The sequence below is a fragment of the Mobula birostris genome, chromosome 6 (genome assembly GCF_030028105.1).
Source record: "Mobula birostris isolate sMobBir1 chromosome 6, sMobBir1.hap1, whole genome shotgun sequence".
Classification (NCBI taxonomy): Eukaryota; Metazoa; Chordata; class Chondrichthyes; order Myliobatiformes; family Myliobatidae; genus Mobula; species Mobula birostris.
Genome location: NC_092375.1, coordinates 39,270,587 through 39,289,830, shown reverse-complemented (window position 1 = coordinate 39,289,830; position 19,244 = coordinate 39,270,587). Strand labels below are relative to the sequence as shown.

Here is a 19,244-nt window from a genome sequence, read left to right as displayed (position 1 = left end):
GACCTATCCTGTTACTGCTATCCAAATGTGTTGTAATTTCATCTTTCATAATTGACTCCAGCATCTTTCCCACCACTGACGTCAGGCTAACCGGTCTATAATTCCCCGTTTTCTCTCCCCCTCCTTTCTTGAAAACTGGGACAACATTAGCCACCCTCCAATCTACAGGAACTGATCCTGAATCTATAGAACATTGGAAAATGATTACCAATGCGTCCATGATTTCTAAAGCCACCTCCTTAAGTACCCTGGGATGCAGACCATCAGGTCCCGGGGACTTATCAGCCTTCAGACCCAACAGTCTATCCAACACCATTTTCTGCCTAATATAAATTTCCTTCAGTTCATCCATTACCCTAGGTCCTTTGGCTACTATTATATCTGGGAGAATGTTTGTGTCTTCCCTAGTGAAGACAGATCCAAAGTACCTGTTCAACTCGTCTGCTACTTCCTTGTTCCCCATAATAATTTCACCCGTTTCTGTCTTCAAGGGCCCAATTTTAGTCTTAACTATTTTTTTCCTTTTCACATACCTAAAGAAGCTTTCACTAGCCTCCTTTATATTCTTGGCTAGTTTACCTTCGTACCTCATTTTTTCTCCACGTATTGCCTTTTTAGTTATCTTCTGTTGCTCTTTAAAAGTTTCCCAATTCTTCGGCTTCCTGCTCATCTTTGCTATGTTATACTTCTTCTCTTTTATTTTTATACTGTCCTTTACTTCCCTTGTCAGCCATGGCCTCCCCTTAGGATCTTTCTTCCTCTTTGGAATGAACTGATCCTGCACTTTCTGCATTATTCCCAGAAACACTTGCCATTGCTGTTCCACTGTCATCCCTGCTAGGATATTGTTCCGTTGAACTTTGGCCAGCTCCTCCCTCATAGCACCATAGTTCCCTTTGTTCAAATGTAATACTGACACTTCTGATTTTCCCTTCTCCCTCTCAATTTGTAGATTAAAACTTATCATATTATGGTCACTACCTCCTAATGGTTCCTTTACCTTGAGGTCCCTGATCAAATCCGGTTCATTGCACAACATTAAATCTAGAATTTGCTTCTCTCTGGTAGGCTCCAGTACAAGCTGTTCTAAGAATCCATCTCAGAGGGACTCCACAAACTCCCTTTCTTGGGGTCCAGTACCAACCTGATTCCTCCAGTCTATCTGCATGTTGAAATCCCCCATAACAACTGTAGCATTACCTTTGCAACATGCCAATTTTAACTCTTGATTCAACTTGCACCCTACATCCAGACTACTTTTTGGGGGCTTGTAGATAACTATTAGGGTCTTTCTACCCTTAGAATTACTCAGTTCTATCCATACTGACTCTACATCTCCTGATTCTATGTCCCCCCCTCGCAAGGGACTGAATATCATTCCTCACCAACAGAGCCACCCCACCCCCTCTGCCCATCAGTTTGTCCTTTTGATAGGATGTATACCCTTGAATATTCATTTCCTAGGCCCTGTCCACTTGAAGCCACGTTTCTGTTATCCCCACAACATCATACTTGCCAATTTCCAACTGTGTCTCAAGCTCATCTACTTTATTTCTTATACTTCATGCAATCATATACTGTATAAAGGAAAAGACTGGTAAAGACAAATGTAGGTCCCCTGCAGACAGAAACAGGTGAATTGATTATAGGGAGCAAGGACATGGCAGACCAATTGAATAATTACTTTGGTTCTGTCTTCACTAAGGAGGACATGAATAATCTTCCAGAAATAGTAGGGGACAGAGGGTCCAGTGAGATGGAGGAACTGAGCGAAATACATGTTAGTAGGGAAGTGGTGTTAGGTAAATTGAAGGGATTGAAGGCAGATAAATCCCCAGGGCCAGATGGTCTGCATCCCAGAGTGCTTAAGGAAGTAGCCCAAGAAATAGTGGATGCATTAGTGATGATTTTTCAAAACTCGTTAGATTCTGGACTGGTTCCTGAGGATTGGAGGGTGGCTAATGTAACTCCACTTTTTAAAAAAGGAGGGAGAGAGAAACCGGGGAACTATAGACCGGTTAGCCTAACGTCGGTGGTGGGGAAACTGCTGGAGTCAGTTATCAAGGATGTGATAACAGCACATTTGGAAAGCGGTGAAATCATCGGACAAAGTCAGCATGGATTTGTGAAAGGAAAATCATGCCTGACGAATCTCATAGAATTTTTTGAGGATGTAACTAGTAGAGTGGATAGGGGAGAACCTGTGGATGTGGTATATTTGGATTTTCAGAAGGCTTTTGACAAGGTCCCACACAGGAGATTAGTGTGCAAACTTAAAGCACACGGTATTGGGGGTAATGTATTGGTGTGGGTGGAGAGTTGGTTAGCAGACAGGAAGCAAAGAGTGGAAATAAACGGGACCTTTTCAGAATGGCAGGCGGTGACTAGTGGGGTACCGCAAGGCTCAGTGCTGGGACCCCAGTTATTTACAATATATATTAATGACTTGGATGAGGGAATTAAATACAGCATCAAGTTTGCGGATGACACGAAGCTGGGGGGCAGTGTTAGCTGTGAGGAGGATGCTAAGAGGATGCAGGGTGACTTGGATAGGTTGGGTGAGTGGGCAAATTCATGGCAGATGCAATTTAATGTGGATAAATGTGAAGTTATCCACTTTGGTGGCAAAAATAGGAAAACAGATTATTATCTGAATGGTGGCCGATTAGGAAAAGGGGAAGTGCAACGAGACCTGGGTGTCATTATACACCAGTCATTGAAAGTGGGCATACAGCTACAGCAGGCGGTGAAAAAGGCGAATGGTATGCCGGCATTTATAGCGAGAGGATTCGAGTACAGGAGCAGGGAGGTACTACTGCAGTTGTACAAGGCCTTGGTGAGACCACACCTGGAGTATTGTGTGCAGTTTTGACCCCTAATCTGAGGAAAGACATCCTTGCCATGGAGGGAGTACAAAGAAGGTTCACCAGATTGATTCCTGGGATGGCAGGACTTTCATATGAAGAAAGACTGGATGAACTGGGCTTGTACTCGTTGGAATTTAGAAGATTGAGGGGGGATCTGATTGAAATGTATAAGATCCTAAAGGGATTGGACAGGCTAGATGCAGGAAGATTGTTCCCGATGTTGGGGAAGTCCAGAACGAGGGGCCACAGTTTGAGGATAGAGGGGAAGCCTTTTAGGACCGAGATTAGGAAAAACTTCTTCACACAGAGAGTGTGAATCTGTGGAATTCTCTGCCACAGGAAGCAGTTGAGGCCAGTTCATTGGCTATATTTAAGAGGGAGTTAGATATGGCCTTTGTGGCTACGGGGGTCAGGGGGTATGACGGGAAGGCTGGGGCGGGGTTCTGAGTTGGATGATCAGCCATGATCATAATAAATGGCGGTGCTCGAAGGGCCGAATGGCCTACTCCTGCACCTATTTTCTATGTTTCTATGTTTCTATAATACTTTTAATTCATTACTCCCCTCACCTTTCATATCAATTCCTATTTCACTTGACCATACTGTATGATCCCTTCTTGAGCTTTGAAATATGAATATAATTTATAACCAAATTGTAAATATATTTATTTCAGGCATTAGGACTGATAGATTCAAGCAATCTTCATTTTGTTTTTAAAGCTGACCAAGGCAAAAGGCAAATTGGAGGATGCTCCTGTGATCCAGCCAAATATGGAAAGCGCATATGAAGTATGTAACTACTTAGACTCTCCTATATTAGATACATTTCGGTGGTTATTATGTTACAAGATTTATTTGCAGTCCAGTGTCACAGAAAAGACTGTTTAATCCCACTATTGAAGATCTTAGGAAAGCTGGATGTGCTTTGAGCTCAGGAACCATTTTCAGGTTAGAGCAGAAATCCATGCTCCAGGATTATTGATACCATGCACAAGTGATATGTACAAGAAAACAGCAGTTTGAGCTTGCATGGCAATAGAATGTGTTGGCTCACTTTAACAGGGAGTCAAGAAAATTCTGTAATAAGACAACATACATATTTTACCAGCAAATTCTATTTGATGTCGATACTGGATCCTTCAGTCCAGCTTGTCAATAAGTTTGAATGGATTCTGTTAAAATGCAGTACTGTACCATATTGCATCCCTCTCACTCTTGCCACATTCTGCCTACTATGACCAGTGGTTCTGAATTCATTATTACTAGTAAGAGGAACTGTAGAATACGCTGAAGTTTAGCTGCCTCTAGCAATTTGTTTCTATCTTAGGCTTGCTCCTTGACAGCATGCACATTGTTCTTTTAACTGATGGGTCAATAACAGACCATTCTCAGTGATGACCGGTGTTATAGCTGCAAAACATGACAGCTATTAGCACACCTGTCACTCTACTCAGTTGCTAGATGTGGATTCCAGTAAAGGAGCCCATTGTTACACTGGGGAATCCATCTCTGTGAGCCTATACCAGCCAATCCAATTGCAAGATTGGAATATCAACATGAATGGGAATTTCTGAATAGAAGGTAAAAGGTAAATCCAATTATTTACTTTGTACTTGCAATATTTTAATGTTTTATTTATTGCTTTGCTGGTTAAGATTATAAAAAGGAATAAATAAAATTGATTAACGAAAACAAGCCTATGAATCGTATTGAACCACTGGATTTTCTCAAGGGAGATAAAATCTGCAGTTGCTGGAAATCCAAGCAACACACACCCTGATGAAGAATGGTCAACAGTACTCTTTTCCATAGATGCTGCCTGGCTTGCTGTGTGTGTTGCCCAGGTTTTCTCAAAGATGTTATTAGTATTTCATTGCATACTTTGGTGAAATATTATGTTAATTACAATAAGAATAATATAAGAATTTTTTTACAGCGCTTGCAAAAGAAGAATCAGGACGCCTATTCAGACCTTAGGTTCAAACGACAGCACGATGCAGAGGGCGGAAGTGGACCAAAGCGGGTATTTTGTTTTCCCATTTTTTCCATGAAGGAGGAACCCATTCCAGACAGACATAAGACAACCAGTCTACACCAGAAATGCAATCAGCAGAGGACTGGGGGTGGGGGGGGGGAAGTGGGGGGAGATCTGGGTGGATCAAAGAGGCTCTAAGCAAAAGAACTGGGATGTACCCATAGGTAAGGAGCCAAAGGCAGTAGTGAAGGAGTTCATCAAATCAAGCTGGCAGTCACTGAGGTGTGAGTGAAGATGATTGAAACAGAGGAAAGAATTTAGAATATAGGAGGGGGAGGTCTGTTGGGATGATGAAGATAAGGAATAATAAGTGAAGAGGATATTAAACTCACATGATAGAGCTGTTGAAACTCAACATCTGCTGTGTAGTTAGAATGAAGAAAGTCATTGAAATGCTAACTTTTCCTTTTTCCATGCTTCCCAATCTGCTATTTCCTGCATCTACAGTATTTACTTTGATAAGGATATTTCTGATCTCTTTTGGAAGTGAGATGAAATACAAAATAGAGAAGTTTCTTACTAAGCTCCTCCAGCATTTTGTGTGCATTGCTAAAAGTGTGCATGATTTTGCATGAGACCATATCTAGTGTACTGTAAAAGGAAAATGTTGTAGATATGGTGAGTGTTTCCTCATGCCTTAGAGGCACTCTGGGTTACTAGAATTGTTTCTGGGTATGGAGAAGTTACGTTATGAGTGAAGACAGATTAAGTTCATATTTTCTGGAGTTTGGAAGAATTACAGAAGTATCACTGATTCTGAAGAACCTCAATGACAAAGGAGCTGAGAGTATGTTTCCATTACTGGGGAGCTTTGTTTTGGAGGAAGCAATCACTCATATAGAGTGAGGTAAGAAATTTCTTTGGAATCCCAAACAGTAGAGCTCTGTGGACATGAAATTAAGTACAGAGGTTTAAACTCAACGAGTACATATATCAGCCATATCAAGGACCTACAGATTACATTCTATTATATGCTGACGAACAATGCTGTATGGTGACTTTACTTTCATCAGGTAGTCCTAAAGTTACAGTCATGTCTGAACTTGTGTCGGGCCTGCATGCTGTTTGAACTATTTGGAGGGTTCCTCCCAGTGGTGACTTACAGAAACTGCCAGAATCTTTATCAGTGAGGTCAATACTCTCCACTGCAACCTGCCTCTTATGTCTGTAGATGATTATTGGCAACACTATGCACACAGAATTTCAAACTTGCTTTTGTGAGTTATCTTTCACATATCTTCCGTGGCATCATTTGAAAAGCAGTTTTAAACTTAATGTGCAAATCTGAGGTCTTAGGACCATGAAAGACCCATTAAATGGAATTAACCAACTGAAAAGGCCGATCAGGCAGTTGTTCACCTAAGGAAAAAGTTTTGATCACACAGTCCTATCTAATTTTGCTGGTACAAGGTCTTTAATTAATAAAACAGTGTGGTTTTCTACACCAATTCTCATTTTGCTCTCTTTTAGAATGAAAGAAGTAATGCTGCAGCTACTAGTGACACCTATTCTGTAAGTAATGTATGATGTCTGACCTTAGTTTTGTTTTAAAAGCAAAACCCTTTTGCTATTAATATTGTTTGATGGGAGGGGGCACTTCAAGTTTGTGCCAGGTGAATCATGTGCAATAGAAGTTGATGAACTTGTTTTCTTCTGAGTAGCAGCTGAATCCACCAGCTGGGGATGGATTAAACACCTGATTCCTAGCTACGTGGAATTCCACTATGTGTTGCAATGTAGAATCTATTTCCTGCTACGAAGTCCCCAGCAGATGTGGGTAGAACATCTAAATTGGGAAACTTGCCTGCAGTATTTTCCAGTGATGACTGGAAAATCTGGAAATTATTATTTTCTTAGGTAGTTCCTCTGTGTAAAAGCTAACTTCCTTCCACTCCAGTTATGAGATAACTGATAAAGTTAATGTGAGATCCGTAGTGGAGCAGGTGTGTGATGGTAACAAGGGAGAAGGTGCAATACTTCCCATGTCGTTCCTGGGCTTCCATATGCTCCAGACTCAGTCTCAAGGCTCTCAATACCATGGTGGCTGTTCTTTCTTCATTTGGGTTAGTCATTGACTAGGGATCACCAAGAATAGGTGCTTCATTTTTTTCAAGGCCTTGAATCATTTCTGTCCTCCTGCTAATCTGTTGTTGTGATGGAGCTCACTGTGCTTAGTTCAGGACTCTAGCGTAGGAAAGGTGAATGACATCTAGCTGAGTGTAATTAAAGCTCAAATCTGGGGATGTTGCTTCACTCACCCTGACAGTATAACTACACAGGTATTCGTGAAAAAAACACTACTATATGATAGACCAGAAACATTCATGATTTTCCATTACTTTTCCCTCAGACAGCCAAATTGTGTCCTAATACAATGGGGAAAAATTTTGTATCGCCCTCAGTGAGAAGATATTCTTGACAGCAAAATAGTGGTCCATATTTACCAAGGTTTGGACCCTTAATAATATGGGGGTGGAGTGTGGGTGGAATGAAGGCTATTACCTTTGCAGATCCATCAGTTCACAAGTGTACTTTGAGTTGCTCTCCAATTGTATGCATGTGCAAGCATCATCTTGGTTCTGCACTGTGTGACTGAGGTCATTGTGATTAAGGTTTTGCTGTGAAGATAAAGTAGGTTGAACAGTTTCTACACGTGCTGTGGATCAGCTCTACTTTAGAGGAAGTTGGTTGTGGAGGTATTGTGTAGTTTTGTGGTGAGATATATCGATAAAAAATGCCTGAGTGAAGAATATGACCTTCCTTGAGCCTAGGGAGCTTATAGTTTTGTTTGAGGTTTGAGGACAACCAAATTGGATACTTTAACTGTCAATAAAAAAGAAAGTCACAGGCCTTTGTGAATTAAAAAGGGTACATTCATTGTCGATGCTGCTCTCTTTTTCTTGATATTGCAAATATCGCGTGCATTGTGCGTTGAGATAGATAGTATTCACAGCAATTTGGGGAGATACTCTTCTGCACTGGAAAAAAGTGGTCAATTGTATGATGGTCAGACTCTTGTGGATGAAAAAGAAAACTCGTCAGGGAGTGAATTACAGGGAGACCAGATGAGCTTGTCTGTTCCTTTTGCCCTGCAGAGCTTTCAGCTACTAGGAGACTGGTAGAATTTGTTAATCAATCGCACTCCCCACCACAAAACATATTTTTAAGAAAACTATTATGGTATGAACTCTAATAATATAATTTATCAATATGATGAGATTCCAGGTTTTAGTCCATTGGCATATCAGAATGCATTGTTTTTTTTTAAATAAGTATTACACTTGAGAAAAATACTAAGCAGGAGGGATTAAATTTTGCAGAACAAACACGCTTATGCTTCTTGTTCATTTCACTTGAAGTTTGGTTACAGAACAGCTTTGATAAGTAAATTCATTTGTAACTCAGATATTTTAATTAAGATAAATTTTACTTTGTTTACAGAAACTGAATACCAAGAACAGAAGTGAACCTTATGGTGAACTCAAACCAACCCAACAGGTATGGTGAACATGACTTAATTTATCAGCTGCTTATTATAACTTCTTGTAAATCACCACATCCAGACATTAGTTCCAATTTTCATTTATTCTGTATGTAGAAATTTCTTTAGGTCACTATGCAGCAGATTAATTGTAAGTGGTAACGACTGCATATGGTATCAACTGAGAAAACTATGTCCACCAAGGAAACATTAGTGAGTGGCAAAATAAATCAGGACCATCTATCAAGTGGATAAATATTCCATCTCTGATCAAGACTATAATATTATACAGATCATTTCCCATGGACATGCATACAGCCATTATTAATATCATGACTGTCAAATGATGCCCTAAGTAAAAACCTCATGGGTAACCAGTACAACTAAATAGCATAGGGTGGAAGTTGCAAGGACCTTGACATTCTAATATTTTGTCGGGGCAGCTCAAGGCCAATGGATTGCTGGATCAGTTTGGTCTTTCACTGTAATTGGATGGAATGGAATCCCTCTTTGTTCTAATAAGAAAAAGACTTGACAACTGGCACATAACATGCATACTAATATCTATCAAAAGGGAAGGAATATAATAAAACCAGGAAATGCTGAAAATAACCAGTAGGTCAGGTAGCACCTATGAAGAAACCAAACAGTGGATACTTTTGACCAAGACCATTCATCAGGACTGAAAAGGCGGCAGAAGCTAGAATAAAAGTGGGGAGGGCGAGAAGAGGAAGTGTACAAGCTACCTTTTGGTACCTGACCAAGCTTCACGGACGCTTGTCTATGAAGAACAAAAAAAAAATTACTAAAGGTGAATTGAAAGTTCAATGTTTTGATGACTTGAAATATTATAAGACCATAAGATATAGCAACAGAATTAGGCCATTTGGCCCATTGAGTTTGCTCTGCCATTTCTCCTCTCAGCCCCAATCTCCTGCCTTCCACCTGTCCCTTCATGCTCTGACCAATCATTCTCTGCCTTAAATATACATAAAGACTTGGCCTCCACAGCTGCCTGTGGAAACAAATTCCACAGTTTCACCACTCCCTTGCTAAAGAAATTCATTATCTCTGTTCTAAAAGAATGCCCCTCTAACTCTGAGGCTGTGAACTCCGGACTTAGAATCATTTTTGTGAACTCCCCTTGAACCCTCTCCAACCTAAGCATATCCTTTCTAAGGGGCCTAAAACTGCTCACAATAGTCCAAGTGGAGCCACACCAGTGCTTTATAAAGTCTCAATATTACATCCTTGCTTTTATATTTTAGTCCACTTGAAATGCATACCAACATCGCATTTACCTTCCTTACCACAGCCTCAGCCTGCAAACTAACCTTCAAGGAACCCCGCACAAGGACTCCCAAATTCCTTTGCACCGCAGATTTTTGCATTTTCTCTCCATTTAGAAAATTTCTTCTACCAAAGTGCATGATCATACACTTATCGACACTGTTTCCATCTGCCACTTCTTTGCCCATTCTCCAAATCTGTCTTTAGAGGAAATTTATTATGTTTGCTTGTGAGATTTTAAAATTTATGATTGGGAAAGAAGATTAATTTCAAGAAATCTGACTGAAAATTCATTCTCTATGCAAGAGCGTTGACGATTATTTTTGGATTATTATATCTACAACTTACTGATCACACTAACCTACCGTGAGCAAGTACTTCAATAGCCTATTTTTCCAAAATGTCCTGCCCCTCCACCTATCTGTGCAGAAAGAGTAAGTAAATTTAAGAAGGACAACAAAATTCAAGGGGCCTATAGCCCGGTGAGAGTTCAGGGAGCTGGGTTATGCACAATAGGTAGCGATTTAAACAGAGAGAGGAGAAATGGGTTAAAAATTCTATATCTGAATGCGCGAAGTGTCAGAAATAAGGCCGATGAGCTTGAAGCTCAGGTGCAAATAGGTAACTATGATGCTGCTGGGATAATGGAGACATGGCTGCAGGGGGATCAGACCTGGGAATTGAATGTACAAGGGTATACGTGCTATCGAAGGGACAGAAACGTGGGCAGAGGGGGTGGGGTGGCCCTGTTGGTGAGGAATGAGATTCAGTCCCTTGCAAGGGGGGACATAGAATCAGGAGAAGTAGAGTCAGTGTGGATAGAACTGAGGAACAGTAAGGGCAAAAAGACCCTAATAGGTGTTATCTACAGGCCCCCAAACAGTAGCATGGATATTGGGTGCAAGTTGAATAGGGAGTTAACAATGGCATGTGGCAAAGGAAATGTCGCAGTAGTTATGGGGGATTTCAACATGCAGGTGAACTGGGAAAATCAGGTTGGTACTGGACCCCAGGATAGGGAGTTTGTAGAGTGCCTACGGGATGCATTTTTGGAGCAGCTTGTACGAGAGCTGACCAAGAATAAGGCTATTCTGGATTTAGTGTTGTGCAATGAACAGGATTTGATAAGTGATCTTGAAGTAAAGGAGCCATTAGGAGGTAGTGACCATAATATGATAAGTTTTTATCTGCAAGTTGAGAGGGATAAGGGCAGATCAGAAGTGTCAGTATTGCAGTTGAACAAAGGAGACTATAGAGCCATGAGGGAGGAGCTGGCCAAAGTTGACTGGTCAGATATCCTAGCAGAAAAAAAAGTGGAACAGCAATGGCAGGTATTCTTGGGAATAATGCACAAGGTGCAAAATCAGTTTATCCCCCGGAGAAGGAAGGATTCAAAGGGGGGAAAGTGGCCACAGTGGTTGACAAAGGAAGTCAGAGATAGCATTGCATTAAAAAAGTATAACAGAGCTAAGGTGAGTGGGAAGACGAATGATTGGGAAATTTTTAGGGAGCAACAGAACTTAACTAAAAAGGCTATACAGGGAGAAGAAATGAGGTATGAATGCAAGCTAGCTAGGAATATAAAGGGGGATAGCAAAAGTTTTTTTTAGGTATATGAAAAGAAGGAAGATAGTTAAGAACAATGTTGGGCCCTTGAAGAATGAATTGGGAGAAATTGTTATGGGAAACAAAGAAATGGCAGATGAATTTAATAAGTACTTTGGATCTGTCTTCACTAGGGAAGGCACAAGCAATCTCCCAGACGTATGGATGGGCCAAGGACATAGGGTAACAGAGGAACTGAAACAGATTGACATTAGGAAGGAAACGGTGATGAGTAGACTGATGGGACTGAAGGCTAACAAATCCCCAGGTCCAGATGGTCTGCATCCTAGGGTACTAAAGGAGGTGGCTCTGGAAATTGCAGATGCATTGGTGATCATTTTCCAATGTTCCTTAAATTCAGGATCGGTTCCTGAGGATTGGTGAATGGCTAATGTTATCCCACTTTTTAAGAAAGGAGGGAGGGAGAAAACAGAGAACTATCGCCCTGTTAGCCTAACATCAGTAGTGGGGAAGATGCTAGTATCCATTATTAAAGATGAAATAGTGGCATATCTTGATAGCAGTGATAGGATTGGGCCGAGCCGGCATGGATTTACCAAGGGCAAATCATGCTTGACTAATCTATTGGAGTTTTTCGAGGATGTAACCAGGAAGATAGACACGGGAGATCCAGTGGATGTGTGTACCTTGACTTTCAGAAGGCATTTGCTAAGGTACCACATAGGAGATTAGTGGGTAAAATCAGAGCTCATGGCGTTGGGGGGAGGATATTGATATGGATAGAAAACTGGTTGGCGGATAGAAAGCAAAGGGTAGCAGTGAATGGGTGTTTCTCAGAATGGCAGGTGGTGACTAGTGGGGTGCCACAGGGCTCGGTATTGGGACCACAGCTGTTTACAATTTACGTCAATGATTTAGAGGAAGGCACTGTGAATAACATCAGCAAGTTTGCTGATGATACTAAGCTGGGTTGCAGTGTGACATGTGATGAGGATGTTAGGAGAATTCAAGGTGACCTGGATAGGCTGGGTGAGTGGGCAGAAACTTGGCAGATGGCGTTTAATGTGAATAAGTTTGAGGTTATTCACTTTGGGAGCAAGAATAGGAAGGCAGATTATTATCTGAACGGTGTGGAGTTAGGTAAGGGAGAAATACAAAGAGATCTAGGAGTATTTGTTCATCAGTCTCTGAAGGTGAATGAGCAAGTGCAGCAGGCAATGAAGAAGGCTAATGGGATGTTGGCCTTTATTACCAAGGGAATTGAGAACAAAAGCAAGGAAATCCTTTTGCATTTGTACAGGGCCCTGGTGAGACCACACCTGGAGCATTGTGTGCAGTTTTGGTCTCCAGGGTTAAGGAAGGACATCCTGGCTGTGGAGGAGGTGCAGTGTAGGTTCACTAGGTTAATTCCTGGGATGTCCGGACTGTCTTACGCAGAGAGGTTAGAGAGAGTGGGCTTGTACACGCTGAAATTAAGGAGATTGAGGGGGGATCTGATTGAGACATATAAGATTATTAAGGGATTGGACAAGATAGAGGCAGGAAATATGTTCCAGATGCTGGGAGAGTCCAGTATCAGAGGGCATGGTTTAAGAATAAGGGGTAGGTCATTTAGGACAGAGTTGAGGAGGAACTTCTTCTCCCAGAGAGTTGTGGAGGTGTGGAATCGCGCTGCCTCAGAAGGCAGTGGAGGCCAATTCTCTGGATGCTTTCAAGAAGGAGCTAGATAGGTATCTTATGGATAGGGGAATCAAGGGTCATGGGGACAAGGCAGGAACCGAGTATTGATAGTAGATGATCAGCCATGATCTCAGAATGGCGGTGCAGGCTCCAAGGGCCGAATGGTCTACTTCTGCACCTATTGTCTATTTATCTTTGTACCGTCTGCAAATTTTGCAACAAAGTCACCATCTAAATCATTGACATATGATGTAAAATATTGACTCCGTTTACCTCTATATAGCTTTCTGACCTATCTTCAGCCATCTCTAGTTTCATTTCAGTTTTCCACATCTGTACTTCAGATCTCTAATGAAAGACTTGAAGTTTGTTCTCTTTGAACGGAGAGCCTCAGCAACTGCCTTTTTGCAGTAGAAGACAGCAGAAAAATGCAAAAACCTCCCAATTCCTGTTTGAAAGGAATCGATGGGCACTAACAGAGAAAACCTGCAGATGTTGGAAATCCAATCACACACACAGAATGCTGGAGGAACTCAGCAGACCAGGCAGCATCTAGGAAGAGTACAGTTGACGTTTCCAGCAGTTTGGCATTGTTACTTGCCAAGTTCAGCATTTGCAGTTCAGACAGATGGCAGATTAAAGTGAGAACAGCCTTCCTGAAATGCAAACATCTCAGCCATTCCTGAATAAGGGTCAGACTCGAGATTTACATCCTGGACAGATTTAACTAAATTGGAGAAAGACCAAGTTTGATGGTATCAGAAAGCATCTGGCAAGTACGGATCTGGACAACTTGTTTTCTGGTTGAGATGAACTTGGCAAGTGGAAGTCCTTCAAAATGAAATTTTGAGAGTATAGAGTTTGTATGTTCCTTTCAGAATAAAAGGCAAGGATAACAGGTTTGGCAAACCTTGGCTTTCGAGAGGTATTGAGTCCCTGGTTAAACAGGAGGTGCACAGCACATATAGGCAAGTAGGAGTAAATGAGGGCTAAAAGAAGAATGAGGTTGTTCCAGGAGACAGGAGTATTAAGAGCAAAAAGATAGAAAGGGGCAAAATTGGTCCTCTGAAAGATCAGAGTGGTCAATTATGCATGGAACTGGAAGAGATACAGACCTTATTTTTGCATCTGTATTTAAACAGAAGATGCATATAGATGTGAGGTCATGGACTATACACAGATTACAGAGGAAGTGTTTTCTCTCTTGAGAAAAAATAGGGTGAAGAAATGAGAGGCTAGTGTAGAAATTGTAGGGGACCTAGCAGAGATATTTAAATTATCCTTAGTCATGGGTAAGTTCCTGGAAGATTGGAGGATAGTTAATGTTGTTTTGTTGTTTAAGGAAGGCTCTAAGAATAAGCCAGAAAGTTATAATCTAGTGAGCTTGACATCGACAATGGGTTTGCTATTGCAAAGTATTCCAATGGACCAGAAGTATAAGTATCTCAATAGACAAGGATAAATTAGGGATGGTCAACATGTCTTTGTGCAAGGCAGTGGATGTTGTGTGCATAGACTTTAGCAGGGCTTTGACAAGATCCTGCAGGGTAGTTTGGGCAAGAAGGTTCAGCTGCTGGTCATTCAAGTTGAGGTAGTAAATTGGATTTGACATTGGCTTCGCAGGGGAAGCCAAAATGGTAGATGTTGCCACTCTTACTGAAGGTCTGTGACTAGTGGTGTGCTGCAGGAATCAGTGCTTAGGTCTGTTGTTGATTGCCATCTGTATCAATCATTTGGGTGATAATGTGGTAAACTGGATCAGCAAATTTGTGGATGACACCAAAATTGGGGGTGTAGTGGACATCAAAACTTGCAGCAGGATCTGGACCAGTTGGAAAAAATGGGCTGATAAATGGCAGATGGAATTTAATACAGACAAATGTAAGTTGTATTCTGTGAGGACAAACCAGGTCAGGACTTGCACAATGAGTGATAGGGCACTGAGGAGTGCAGTAGAACAGAATAATCTGGGAATACAGATCCAGCATTCCTTGAAAGTAGCATCACAGGTAGATGGGGCTTTTGCTACATTGGCCTTCATAAATCAAAGTATTGATTACAAGAGTCCGGATGTTATGTTGAAGATGTATAAGATGTTGATGAGGCCTATGGAGTATTGTGTGCAGGTCTGGTTACCTATCTACAGGAAAGATATCAATACAATTGAAATTTGCCAGGACTTGAAGATCTGAGTTATAGGGAAAGGTTGAATAGGGTTAGTACTTTATTCCCCACAGCGTAGAGGGCATATTTGATAGAGGTATACAAAATTATAAGGTGTATAGACAGAGTAAATGCAACCAGGCTTTTTGCACTGATGTTGGTGAGACTAAAGGTAGAAGTAATGGGTTAAAGGTGAAAGATGAAATGTTTAAGGAGAACACGAGGGAGCACCACTCAGAGGTGATGAGTGCATGGAGCGAGATGCCAATGGAAGTGGTGAATGTGGGTTTCATTTCAACATTTAAGAGAAATTTGGATGGGTACATGGATGGAGGGGTATGGAGGGCTATGGTCCAGGTGCAGGTCATCGGGACTAGGCAGATTAATAGTTTGGCACACACTAAGTGGGCCAAAGGGCATGTTTTCCTTGCATTCTTTGTCCTGTGACCTTTAAAAAAAAACTAAAATGAATCCCAAACACTTAGAATTGCAGAAAAAGCACAGAGGGATCAAAAATCAACTGTTAAGTCATTTCCAGGGCAAGAGATGGAATTGAGTTCTTAACAATAGCATATCTGCGTTGCACACTGACAGATATTCATGTCAAGCAAGATACTGTGGGGAATAACAATTTGACAAAATTCACTGTGCTTGAAATGTGCGCCTATTTAATGTGTATTTTAGAAATAATTTGCATATTTTAACACCCAACAGAAACGAAGAGGCAAAGGAGGAAACGACATTTATCAGGTAGGAGAGAAGCAAGTTGTCTTCTGTGGGGAAAAGTGACATGCTGCAGATATTAACCCCAAGCTCACCCAAAACACTAATTGTACCCTCACTTGCAGACACTCGATCATAAATTCAGTGCTTCAAAGGATGGTACATGGATGTTAGGGGTATGGAGAGCTATGGTGCCAGTGCAGTAAAATGGGAGTAGGCAGTTTAAATGGCTCAGCACGAACTAGATGGGCCAAAGGGCCTGTTTCTGTACTGTACCTTACTATGACTGTGTATAGTTTGGCTTCAATTTTAACATAATCCATTTTCAAAACCATCCTATCTCCCTCTAAGTGTTCTTCAACTTCAACCCATCTTTCAAATTATTTAATCTCTTCAAACAGATTTTTACATCACATATATTAATGTCTTATAAAGCAATATTAAATGTTCTTTAATGTTATAAAAACCTCTAAGTTGTTTTATAGGCATATTATTATTTCTGAACAATAACTGCTGAACGCATCACACACAAATTTTGGTAAAACTAGATATTTTCTTACATGACTGGTTGGTGGGAACACTTGACCTCTTCATATCTCCCCACTTATATGAAGAATAGTTAAAAATACAAACATCTTTAATTAATTTGTTATTCTGCAGTTTTAGAAGGCAAATTGCACCAGAGACTAGCTGGTAGAAAATCAGGGTTTTATGACGTTTATTTTACAAAATGGTTTCCCAGACGATTTGCAGTGCATCTCCAAGGAAAAATGGAGTAGAATACTTCCTTGTGATGTTCATGATAAGATAATAATTTCAGTGGAATTACTTTGCAGGGACTGACTTCAGCAACACAAGACCCATACGATCAACTGCAAATGCAGCCATTATCAGCCGTGCCTCCACCTCCTCGTCGCTGAGAATCTGGAACTGATAATATAAGATCAAGACAACCCACAGTGATAACCTTTCAGGATTAACTCAATTTCATCAACATAAACGATAATGCTAAATTGAAAATTGTTCCCAGCAATATTTACTTCCAAATATTTAAACTCTTATGAATATGCATTATTGAAATATGTGAAACTGTTTGACTGAAATGGTGCCAACTTCTGTTTACTAGCCTTTAAAAAATACCACCCAGTTTGATTTAATCTACAGTTGATTTGAGAAATGTAGGTTACTTAATGTTTAAGAGTCATTTTTTATTAAATCAAAATGAAATGTTAAGCTGTAGATAAGAATATATTACATCTAAGTGGGCAATAAGGCATTTAGAAAGTAGCTTCAAAATGGAAATAGCGTGCATAGAAATTGAATTAGGGCATTTTAAAAAAATTGAGTTTTAAAAGGCAATTATGTGGACAAGGAATCATGTAAATAATATTGCAAAGAGGCATTTTTTATAGTTAAACATTTTTCTAATGAACAAGGGGAATCACTTATCTCTGTAGAATTGCATGAGTTTCAGTAATACTACAAAAAGTTTTTTTTTAAGCAAACTGCTGCATGTTAAAAGATAGTTTTACCAAGCAGAAATCAATTTTAGTTAACTTTCTATTGTAAGAAGTAAAATGGCGGGGGGGGGGGTGAAACTATTGATTGATTTACACCTTTAAATCCCAGGAGTATATAATAGATCACCATTATTTGGTGCTGGGCAGAAGTTACTTCAATGCTGATCATTAAGTTTCCACCAAGATTAAAAGTCTATTTTAATTCCCACTTTTATATAGCATTTTGTGTGTGAATTAGGCTTAAAGTTACAATCACTCTTGATAAATGTATTTATTTAAAATAACAGGGTGATTAGAAAGGCATTAATTCATTATAATCTAAGTCCTTTTAAAATTTAGATTATTTATGTGCCTTTGTATTATGTCAATATTTTCTACTAATCATGGATCTATGGGCAAATTTTGTACAGTTGTTATCTATGCATTCAATACAAGTACAGTATACATACATAGGAGTAAAAGAAAACAGAATGGCTTGTTTGCTTGTGTGTCCACATTTAAACAAGTTGCTATGATCTGGAGTGCATTGCTTGAAATGATGGTGGAAATTAAATTAATTCAACATTGACAAGAAATAAATACTTCTGGTGGAATGCAGCAAGGCGTTTCAGGAACCTGGCCCGTTTGGTTTCTTTGTATATTGTCACATTCTATAATTATAATGATCATCAAGGATAAAAATACACCAAATCAAATTTTGTTTTTAAATAGTTTGTACTTTAGCAATTAAAAAGTAAATGGTAACCATAGCTGTTATCACTTACCTTAATGCCAGTAAAAGGCATTTGTTATTCTAGTTGCTTTTGTAAACCAGGTCCTCTGTGTCTAACAATCATTGTTGAAGTAATCAGACCATGATCATCATAATATCAGCATATTTGGACCAAAGAGAAGTTATAAGCAGATTTCTAAATACAGTTAAAACACACTATTTTAAAAAAAAAAGTCCATTCATTACAAACCAAGCAAGCACTCCAGAATGCAGTCCTGACCAATTTGGAGATACATAATTTTCTTCGAAAATATTGTTAAGCATTGTTTAGTTTTACATATTTGTATGTATTTAAGCTGTTTTGTGTAATGCCTGTCAACTTTTCTGTATTAAAAATAAAGACAGACCTGAATGTTTACATTCTTTTCAAGTGCACTTAGAGAACCTCCATAGTTTTTGCAATTAATTGACATAATTATATAAAAATTCAAGAACAATTTAATCTTAATATTTTTTAATGGTTTGAGGCAGCTCAGCTTGGCTTGTAGAATTAAAGTTAAGTTCACTTTGCCATTTGGCCTTTCCAGGGGTACCTTAATAAAGAGGTATTGGAAGTAGAGTGGGCTACTGCTCAGAATAAATTATATTCATATAATGAGGCATAAGCATTAACCTTTTTTATGGCAAAAAAAGGTAAAATTATTTGTTAGCATTTTGCAACTGCAATATTAAACTCATGCTAATAATTCAATGAATCACCACAAAGTACAGAAGTATTCATGAATATTTCAATCATGTTTGACGGCAAACAAAATAATATTCTACTAAATGAACTAGATACAAGTCAGCTGTTTGGAGAAGGCACCCTATGATCCAAGGATATTTCACTGTATGTTTCAATGTGCATGTAACAAATAAAGCTAATCTTTAGTGTTTACTTAATAGTAGCATGATCTAAGTATACAAAATATTGCTTACAATCAATTGCATTTAACTACTTGCAGTGCCAAACTTTTAGAAAACCATACAATTTTTCAGAACACTGGAATCAGCCCTGTAATGCAGCAGACTTTACAGCCAAGTTTCAATGTAGAATTTGCATCTTAACCACATTCAGATCTTCTAAAGGTTTCTACTTAAAAGAACAGTCATGATTGCTTACCTGTTCTTTGAGAAATACGTCAATATCAAGACCCCATGAGCGTGC

At 39.7% G+C, this 19,244-nt stretch overlaps 1 protein-coding gene across 2 annotated transcripts in view; it reads left to right on the top strand.

Moving 5' to 3' along the window:
* The window catches only part of cd247 (CD247 molecule), a 111,367-nt gene extending 92,844 nt beyond the window's left edge, over window positions 1-18,523 (top strand). For both annotated transcript variants that reach the window (XM_072260286.1, XM_072260287.1), the window contains exons 3-8: window positions 3,588-3,656; window positions 4,804-4,890; window positions 6,373-6,414; window positions 8,344-8,400; window positions 15,797-15,832; window positions 16,642-18,523. In XM_072260286.1, coding sequence (XP_072116387.1) covers window positions 3,588-3,656; window positions 4,804-4,890; window positions 6,373-6,414; window positions 8,344-8,400; window positions 15,797-15,832; window positions 16,642-16,725 — 375 coding nt within the window. In that variant the 3' untranslated portion in view covers window positions 16,726-18,523. The remainder of the gene's footprint in view (window positions 1-3,587; window positions 3,657-4,803; window positions 4,891-6,372; window positions 6,415-8,343; window positions 8,401-15,796; window positions 15,833-16,641) is intronic.
* Window positions 18,524-19,244: the final 721 nt, after the last annotated feature.